Genomic DNA, 10,358 nt, shown 5'->3' with positions numbered 1-10,358 from the left:
TGGAGGAGAACACTGTTGAGCCTCAGGCCAATGGCATCTGACCAAGGCCTGGATGCCTCCTTGAGTCATTTACAGAAAGCTGACCCCAGTCTTGCAGAATGTCACGATGTAGCTCTCTCTAAGGAGGAGATTGTAGATGCAGCAACCGGGTACTATTACAATGATCAGATTTTGATGAGAAAATGGAGACCACAGAGTTCTCCCTTGTCAAATGAGTTGGAGGTAATCCACCAGGTTATGTTGCCTACCTGCTATAGGGAGAAAGTTTTGGCAGCTGCTCATGATGATCCTATGGAGGGATATCAAGGTATTAATATTACTTATCAAAAAATCTTTAAATATTTCTATTGGCCCAAGCTGAAAAGCGATGTGGCAAAATTTGGTAACTCGTGTATCCCTTGTCAGCTTGATGGGAAACCAAACAAGACACCACCTAAAGCTCCTCTAAGGCCTATTGTCGTGCCGGAGGAATCATTTTCTCATGTGGTAATGGACTGTGTTGGTCCATTACCTAGAACTAAGTCTGGAAATATTTACCTGATAACCATGATGTGTAGCACGACCCGTTACCCTGAGGCTTTTGCTGTAAGGAACATCCGAGCAAAGACTGTTGTTGCTCATTTGTTGTAATTTTTTTCTACTTTTGGACTGTCTCGGGTCGTGCAAACCGACAATGGTACTAATTTTAAGTCTGACATTTTTTAACAATTCTGTAAGGACCATGGAATAACTCATAAGGTTTCTAGCCCATACCATCCACAGACTCAGGGGGTAATTGAGCGGTTCCATCAAACACTTAAGCAGATGTTAAAGATGTGCGAGAATTCCCACGAATTTTGGGATGAGAACCTGCCTTATGTTTTTTTTGCTGCTCGAAAGGGGGAACAAAGTTCACTGGGTTGTTCTCCTTTTTAAGTTAGTCTTTGCCCATAAGGTTCGTGGACCCTTGCAAATGTTACAGGAGAATCTTTAGGGAATGTGACTTCTTTGACCGAAGGTTCGACGTTCTTTGCACAACACCACCAGAGACTCAGGTGACTGCAAGGCGGCTGGCTGCACTAAAGTATCTTGGGAAGGCCCAAGAAAATATGAAAGAACGACACGATGCTAAGGCTAAGTTGCGGGTATTTCAGCCTGGTGACCCTGTCCTGGTATTAAAGCCTCGACTCGGGAACTCTATGTCCCACAAGTACGAAGGCCCCTATATTGTGACAAAAAAGGTTGGGGACCTCACGTACAAAGTAAGGCACTCTGACAAGCGTAACTAGATGATGCTTGTACACTTGAACCATCTGAAGACAGTTCCAGGGCTCCTGGCCCGTCACTCTAACCAATGTTTCCATTTCCAGTGAGGGAGGGGATGATTGTTCTGGGGACCCAATTAATCTCATATTTAATAATTCTAGTTCTGTGAATGCTGTGGAGGAGAGATTATCCCATTTGCATATGGCCCAACATGAAGAGGTGCAGTCGTTCCTTGACGAATTCTCCAGTCTTTTCGGGGAGGTCCCGGCCCTGACTGATGCCATCTACCATGATGTCAAGTTGACGGACTACACCCCCATTCGTCTTCAACTCTATCGGATGAGTCTGGAAAAATAGGCTTAGGGCAGAACGAAGTCAACTTTCTGCTCCAGCATGGCCTCATCCGGCCGAGCCAGGGCTCTTTGTGCTCGCCCTGCCTTTTGGTCCCCAAACCAGACGGCTCCTGGCGATTATGCACCAACTATCGGCAGCTCAACAAGGTGACCATTGTGGATGCCAATCCGCTGCCCCTCCTAGAAGACTGCATTGACGAGTTCGGGAACACCACGTACGTCTCGAAATTCGATCTCTCGAGGGGATATTATCAGATCCCACTCACCGAACGTGCCAAGCAACTAACTGCGTTCGTAACACCCGATGGTGTCTTTGAGTATCAAATGTTACCGTTCAGTTTGTGTAATGCCCCTGCAATGTTCCAGAGGCTAATGAACTCTCAGGCTCGCAAATGTGTCAAATTGTCGGGCGTATTTAGATGACATTGTGCTTTTTGATAGAAATTGGGCTGACCACATAGCTAGGTTACGCCAGTTGTTCATAGTTTTGAAAAGTGCAAATCTAACCTTAAATGCAAAAAAGTGTCATTTTGGCAGAGGCACAATGACGTACCTCGGTTATGAAGTGGGCCAAGGAAAAGTGTTACCTCGGCAAGATAAAATCAGTGCCATTCTGGAGTATCCAGTGCTCTGGTCTAAAAAGGATGTTCAAAGGTTTATCGGTATGTGTGCGTACTACCGACGCTTTTATCAGAACTTTTATCAACATCTGTGGCCACTATTGCAGGAGTAAGGTAATGTCTGTCTGAGTTTTGGTACATCAAAGTAATTGTACTCCAGTTATATTGCCTCTTAGGGATATTTAGAGTAGGATATATTTCCATTTTTTTTAGTAAGCGTGTCATTTATTAAATAAAGTTCTATTAATGTATTTTGTGGTTTAGTTATCTGCTCCCCCTTTTTTTTATTAATGCAGTCATTTTTATATGTGGTTTTTATGTGCTGTACTAGAAATCCCAGTGTGTTTTCATCCATTTCAGAGATATTAAAGTTGCCCTTGAATCCTCAATAAGTAAAGTAAAGATTTTGATAATTAATCCCCCAAGCATTTTTACCAAGATTCCTACACCCTCCGAGTTCATGATTATTGATTTCTGTCCTTCCTGGGAGATCAGCAATACAGGTACATTCAGGTCGGGAAGGTGGTGGCAGTGTACATTTAAGTTTTTTATTCATTATTTAAAATTAATAACCCTTCTATGTTTGCTGCTTCCCCCCATCTAATATTTCAGTTTTAATATTAGCTGGCAGTTCAGTGAGGGTCACAGTGAGCTTGCAAGCAGTGTTAAGCTGGGGAGTTAAGTGAGAAGGGGTGTTGCAGGAGTGGTTATTACATCATTTTGTACCACTTTGTTGTTCAGGGCCTGTCATCCTGTGCTTCTTTGTTGTTCCAAGGCCTGTCATCCTGTGCTTCTTTGTTGTTCAGGGGTCTATTATCTAGTACTTCTTTGTTGTTCAGGTCTTGTCAGCTTTCCTCTTGGCCATGACTGGGCAGAACCACCCCCCCCCCCCCCCAAGTCATGGGGCACTGGTTGCTATGTCTGTTTTAGCTGGTTTTGCTTCCACCTCCTCTCTGGCGACATTGGTGCCCCATACTACTCCTCTCTGGCGACATTGGTTCCCCATACTACTCCTCTCTGGTGTCTTCACTAACACCCTTCCTCAGATGGAGTGCCTGGCCTCTTTGCACTTTCTCCAGTATGGTCCCCAGGACAGTTTGGGGGTTTTGGCGTAAGGGCTGGAGATAGTTCAGCTTGCTGATCACTGCTGGGACTTTGCTCAATCTTCTGGCTGCTTGGGACAATTTGTTTAAGGAAGTGTCTTGGTTGTTGTTGGTGCCTCTCTTCTTTCCGGTACTTGGTGGGGTTCTTGGCTCTGCCCCTGGGCCCCTTCTCTTCCTTGTAATTACCTAAGTGTAGTTACAGGATGAGAGCTACGCTCATGGTGTCCCATTTTCCCAGCACTCTTTGTCATACAACGCTTTGAAACTACTGACGGTCTTGGCCTCCACCACCTTCTCACCTAACTTGTTCCAACCGTCTACCACTCTGTTTGTGAAAGTGAATTTTCTTATATATTCTTCAGCATCTGTGTTTAGCTAGTTTAAATCTATGACCTCTTGTTCTTAAAGTTCCAGGTCTCAGGAAATCTTCCCTATCGATTTTATCAATTCCTGTTACTATTTTGTAACAGGAATTGATAAAATCGATAGGGAAGATTTCCAGAGACCTGGAACTTTAAGAACAAGGTCTCGGGATAAAATAAAATCGGTAAGGAAGATTTCCTTCCCTACCGATTTTATGAATTCCACATCGAGCCGCCACGCTCTCGCTCCTCGAGTTCAGACACTCAATTCCTAATTGAGCCGCCACGCTCTCCCACATAGAGCTCCACGACTCTGGCCTCACTCAGCTCTCTGCTCTGCTCCAGGCTTCGTCTCAACGTCTACGACACTGCTGTATCCAAGACTACTAAATAAATATGAAACTCACTAAACAATGTTTATCTAATCACCCCAACAACGTAACAAATGTACGTTACATTGGTACATTACATAAACGTATACAAATATCAATTTGTGTTGGGCCTTGGAGGGTTGTGGGTGGTGAGGAGCATCAATATTAGACATGTAAATTGTGGCAACGATCATTTGCCTTGTTTATCTTTGATACATAATTTCCTTCATGCACTGACTTGTTTTATTGTGCCTGTGATTTCTGGTGAATTTTCCCCCATCTTAGGTTTATCTCTGATCCACCATGCTTCCCTTGCTTCATAATGAGCCAGATTCTGGTCCTGGCTTCTGTTGTGTGATGGATGGGTCTCAGGCCTGATGTGCTTAGTTAAAGCTTGCTGGTATCTCCCTGTAGTTATCTTGAGGTCATCTTGAGATGATGTCGGGGCTTTAGTGTCCCCGCGGCCCGATCTTCGACCAGGCCTCCATCCCCAGGAATGCAGCCCGTGACAGCTGACTAACACTCAGGTACCTGTTGACCAGACCACACACTAGAAGTTGAAGGGACGATGACGTTTCGGTCCGTCCTGGACCATTCTCAAGTCGATTGTGAGAATGATCGACACAATCACAATCGACTTGAGAATGGTCCAGGACGGACCGAAACGTCGTCGTCCCTTCAACTTCTAGTGTGTGGTCTGGTCAACATACTTCAGCCTCGTTATTGTGACTCGTCGCCTGCACCCAGGTACCTATTTTACTGCTAGGTAACAGGGGCATAGGGTGAAAGAAACTCTGCCCATTGTTTCTCGCTGGCACCTGGGATCGAACCTAAGACCACAGGATCACAAGTCCAGCGTGCTGTCCGCACGGCCGACTCGGCTTCACTGTCTATAGTGGCCACAATGGGGACACAAAGCTGGCAGCTTGTCAAAGTTTTCTCCTGTTAACAATTCCATAATGTCTAAGTCTAAATGTGCTTTTCTATCCCTATATTTGGTGATGAAGATTTTATAAACTATATTAAAAAAACTTTAAACATCACCTCAGATAGCTTTACAGAAAACTTTTATAATAATGTAAAGAAAAACAAAGACAAACATTTCCTCAAATCTTAGACTAGTAATTATATTAATACAGTAACAACAACAATAATAATATAAAGATCAATGTATTTAGTCTTATAAGGGTAAATAATATGTTTTCTGTAATATCTGCTTTTAATTTGTGTGTGTATTCGTGCCATCATTTAATATTATACAAACCAATGGGTGCCAAATTACGTCATATATTAATTTAGAAATTGGACAATAAAGCTATCTCATTTACACGTGATGAATAAATAAGTGCATTAGCAACATGTGTCCAAATCGGCACTATGCTTCAAAAAGTGTCACGTTAGGAGGCGAGACAATTCCTTAACTAATTTATATATTGCAACTGGATAACCAGGTCTTCACACACCCCTGAAAAAATAATCCCTTTAAAGGAACATAAAAATATCTTGGAAAATGCCATACTTTCAATGGTAACACTCTTGGAACATTTGCCACCATTGATCAAGTATAGGTCCTCAGGTTAACACAAATTACATTCATCATATCACACTGTCTACAAACATTTTTTCTGAGAAAACAATTTACAAATACTGTATCTTTTAAATTATCACTAACAAGTACGCTAGCATTAATGTACTACTCCAATCATCAATGTCAATTTTCTTGATCCGCAGAAAGGGAAAGATGCCACCCAATGATGTACAGTGTCTTATACAGCAGTAGTATAACATCCCACTATAGCATTTATACAGAGATGGTATTTCATGCCAACGACATGTTTATACAGTAGTGGTACACCTTGCTACAGTATTTATAGTTTTATTACACTTACAGCATTTACACAGTAGTGACTTCTCACGCTAAGTACTGTACAGCATTTATACAAGAGTGTTGGTACACCCCACTACAACATTTGTAAAGTAAGGCTGCTACACCCCACTACAGTACAGTATTTGTACAGTTGTAATGTTTCATTCCACTACAAAATTTCACGCAATAGAGGTATTTCATCCTGACTTCAACATCAGCAGCAGCATTAATTTCCACTACAGCATTAGCTTCTACAGTAGTGGTGCTTCCTGACTTATGTAATTATCACAATATATATAAAATAGAGTAAGACAAAAATTAATACATCTCTTTCATATACAGAATAAATCTTACTAACAGACTAACAGAAGATTTAATCAGATGATTTTCAAATATGAACAAATCTAGAATTTTCAACACATTCCTTGCTATCCTTGTATACTGAGAAAAATAAACTCTGTAAGTCCTTATGCATATTGAACACAACTATTTAAATATATGTAAATAGTGCATCCTTGTAATACCTTAAATTTTTATTACATAGAAATGCTGAAAGTTCCTAGATAATAAAATATTACCAGAAGTTGTTCCATAAATTTTTTAATTATATTCACTGTCTCTCCAGAGAGTGATTTGATGACTTGTGCCCCGGATTTTGCTGTACGATGGAAATATTTGTACTTGATGCCTCTTCTATAGGGCTTGTCTGTCTCGGTTCATTATCGTCTTTTCTGATTTCTTCCGTCCTGTCAGCTGACTTTGCCTCAGGCAAGCTCTCACTTTCATTGACCTTTGAGCAGTGTGTCGGAGCCATCCTCATAACCTACAGAAGAGGGTGTAGAAAATATAAAATGTTAATAAACATCCCCACTTATAATCTGCTTATAATTAGTAAACAAATTTGTACAGTAGGCACTGGCTAGTATGCAGCATTCATAGCTTGCAAATTATCTACTCCATGTTTACTTCTTTTATACCATAATTTTCACACATGGCATTTCACCTTCAAGATAGTGGTTTGCCATCTGGAACATGTATTGTGCATATCCAAATGTAACAAAACCCTATAAGGCATCCTGTGCAGGCTGAGCCAAGCTACAAGTAATTGCTTACAGCTCAACACATGCAGATATTAAAGTGGTTGCTCCACATTTTACGTACATTTCATGAAGTTTTATGCCTTCCTGCTTGGAAGTTTATCCAAATGCTCATATTGCCATCATGATGAGTAACAACCAGTTAGTTTCTATTGATGTGAAGAAAAATTATGAAGTGGTGGTGGCTCTTGACAGCTGCATGGTATTGTAGTGTTGTGTTACATCAACAGGCTGAAGGAGCTTCATACGGAAGTCTATGCAAGCACCAAGAAGCAATCAAATACAGTATTATGAGGTTAAAAAAAAAATGAAACTTAGGGGCTTTTACTACTAAAAATTAATAGCAAATTCACTTTAGCTAGTTTGGAAAGTGTTGTTAGACTAATCTCTCCTTGGTGCACTGATTATTATATACTGTACAGCTTTATGTGGGAAGCGAGTTCCATATAGCTTTATGTGGAAGGAGAGTCCCAGATTGCCATGGAACCTATCTACTTTATCCCACATGTCGTAAACAAATCCTGTTCTTGCATAGGAAGTATGCAGCTGTCCAGATGAGTAATCCTATGTACTAGCCCGTGCCTACTGTGCTCTATTCCCTTACCTTGAGGTTACCTTGAGGTGCTTCCGGGGCTTAGCGTCTCCGCAGCCCGGTTGTCGACCAGGGCTCCTGGTTGCATTTCCAGGTGAATGTGAGAAAAAGGTGCACTAAACTTATGACCGATTTAATCCATGTTCAAATGAAGTCTCTTGGAGAAATCAATAGTTACATTGTATTTAATTATTAATTAAACAGAATGAACTATACCTAACACACATCCTCATCATCCTATCTTCACAACTGCTTCTCAAAGATCATGTTCAATAACAGATATGTACCTTCCCATTTACTGCAGCAGCGACTCCTAACCTAAAAAATGTATTGCCTTGTTAATGCTATCCTACGAACTGCAACTGTGAGCAACTTGCCCTATTTTAAGAACTATTCTATATAAAATCAAATTTAAAAAGATAAATAAGAGTAATTGTCAATAACCGAGATGGCTGAGTGGACAGCGCTCGGGATTCATAGTCCTAAGGTTGCGGGTTCAATCCCCCGGCAGAGGTGGAAACAAATGGGTAGAGTTTCTTTCATCCTAATGATCCAGTTCACATAGCAGTAAAATAGGTACCTGGTAGTTAGACAGCTGCTACGGGGTGCTTCCTGGGGATGTATGTAACAAAAAGGAGGCCTGGTCGAAGACCTGGCCGCAGGGACGCTAAACCCCAAAATCATCTCAAGATAACCTACCATAATAAATAAACACTCTGAAGACTAAAACACTGTCGTTATGCATCAAATCTGATCTAAGGATCAGCTATTATGAATACAAAACAATGATGATATGTTTAACTAAGATTGGATGAGATATTTAGGGATATTGTAATAATAATAATAATAATATAATACTTTTTATTGCTAGGATCTATCAAATTATCTGCAAAAATATTTAACATTCTTCATAGTTTGCACTGTTTACAGAAATGTTTAGGAATATAAGAGTGAGGATACATCTCAAATATCAATTCCACTGATCATAACAGATGCAAAACTTATTTAGATTAATTTAGTTTAGTTAATACTGTAAATACAAGTGACATTATACTGTGTATATCTCAAACTCAGTTTCAAAGATCATAACTAATAGAAAACTTGCTTTTCTTTACTTAAAGATTTATTGACTAGTAATATTTTCCTCACCTCACCAGCAGAAATGGTTCTTTGTCGATTTGCACCAGTACCACTGTATGGAAGCGTATCCGTACTTTGTGACCGGGAACTTGGCTGAAGCTGCTCTGACTTCTGACTTTCTGAGCGTGATCCTTCTGCCCGATCTGATCGTCTGGTCGGACCATGTGGGTTACCATACATCACAGACAACTCTGGACCACCTCCATATGTTTCATGAAAAAAGTCCCACATTTCTTCAGAGATCTGTGCATAATCTGAACCTGGCTTGAGCATTGGCTGACCAGTTTTACTTGTACATATAGAAGAATTATCAATGGGACCCGGTGGTTCTTGTTCCCGTCCTCGCACAAAGCTCTCCCACGTACGGAACCACCTCATGGAGATTGCTACAATGTTCGGGTGTTCCTCTTCTTGGAACATCTTTTTCAGTTTGAAAAACATCTCGAGCTCGCTACTCTGACGATGTGAGAGGGCATCAAGTTCAGCGCGACAAGTAACACACTCGTACAAGCGCGTACAAGCAGGGCCCCCACCAAATACTTGATGTAGGTACTCCCAAACACCTTGGTTGAGAAGCATCACCAGCTCTCCTACATAGCTTGCCTAGTTTATGAAAAAAATTGCATAATTAAACATTTATTATAAAAAATGTACTAACACTTCAGGTACAAATAAAAACTAAACCCACACCTTAGAAAGTAAAAGAACTGTAATGACATTTGGGTCTATCCTCGACAACTATTAAGCTGAAAATGGTCCAGGATAGAGAAATAATCATCTTTTAACTATTTAAACTTTTGGGTTTAAAGTTTATTATTTATTTGCTATAATTACCCAGTCAATACATATTTTACAGTACTGTATTACCAAGTTACAATCAACATGACTACATTACAAATATTAATTTGATTTATGTATTTCTATAAACATATGGTCACTATACGAGTAGAGAAGCTTTACACATGAATTACTTTTAATATATTTATACTGTGTGTGTGTGTGTGTGTGTGTGTGTGTGTGTGTGTGTGTATATGTGTGTAATTACCTAAGTGTAGTTACAGGATGAGAGCTACGCTCGTGGTGTCCCGTCTTCCCAGCACTCTTTGTCATTATTAAGTCTTAATAAGTCTTTGTCTTAATAATAATAATAATAAATAAATTTATATATATATATATATATATATATATATATATATATATATATATATATATATATATATATATATATATATATATATATATATATAAAAGTATTTCATACCTTTTGTGGTTGTACTCCTCCATGTGGGCACAAGAAGTCACAGTTATCGATGGGTCCTGGCTCCGAGAAAGTGTTAAACTTATTAACCCACTGTTTTGATATATAGAACTGCATCAGTGAAGGCTCCCTTGAAGACACCTATTGAAAGATAAAATAGATGTTTATTATAGTACTCTAAAGCAACACACACATCCAGTTCTCTCTTTTTTTTTATCTTTTTTCTAAAGCAACAAATCACACATCCGTTATGATGCAAGATTCCTTGCAAATAACATATAATTTCATTCCATTCCATGTGAAAGTAATGAAAAAAAAAAATTCTTTTGGTGCACCCCTGTGCTCCTTCA

At 39.9% G+C, this 10,358-nt stretch overlaps 1 protein-coding gene across 3 annotated transcripts in view; it reads right to left on the bottom strand.

The window, feature by feature from the left end:
• Positions 1 to 5,254: 5,254 nt before the first annotated feature.
• The window catches only part of LOC123764026 (ubiquitin carboxyl-terminal hydrolase 20), a 32,295-nt gene continuing 27,191 nt past the window's right edge, over positions 5,255 to 10,358 (bottom strand). For 2 of the 3 annotated variants that reach the window (XM_045751477.2, XM_045751478.2), the window contains exons 12-14: positions 10,012 to 10,149; positions 8,760 to 9,353; positions 5,255 to 6,744 (exon numbers count right to left, since the gene is read on the bottom strand). In XM_045751477.2, coding sequence (XP_045607433.1) covers positions 6,532 to 6,744; positions 8,760 to 9,353; positions 10,012 to 10,149 — 945 coding nt within the window. In that variant the 3' untranslated portion in view covers positions 5,255 to 6,531. Of the gene's footprint in view, positions 6,745 to 8,457; positions 9,354 to 10,011; positions 10,150 to 10,358 lie in introns of those variants that run through there. The other variant, XM_045751479.2, reaches the window with a different exon arrangement.

The sequence above is a fragment of the Procambarus clarkii genome, chromosome 23 (genome assembly GCF_040958095.1).
Source record: "Procambarus clarkii isolate CNS0578487 chromosome 23, FALCON_Pclarkii_2.0, whole genome shotgun sequence".
In the NCBI taxonomy this organism is placed as follows: Eukaryota; Metazoa; Arthropoda; class Malacostraca; order Decapoda; family Cambaridae; genus Procambarus; species Procambarus clarkii.
Note: the sequence above shows the minus strand (reverse complement) of the source record. Positions and strands in the feature narration are given on the sequence as shown.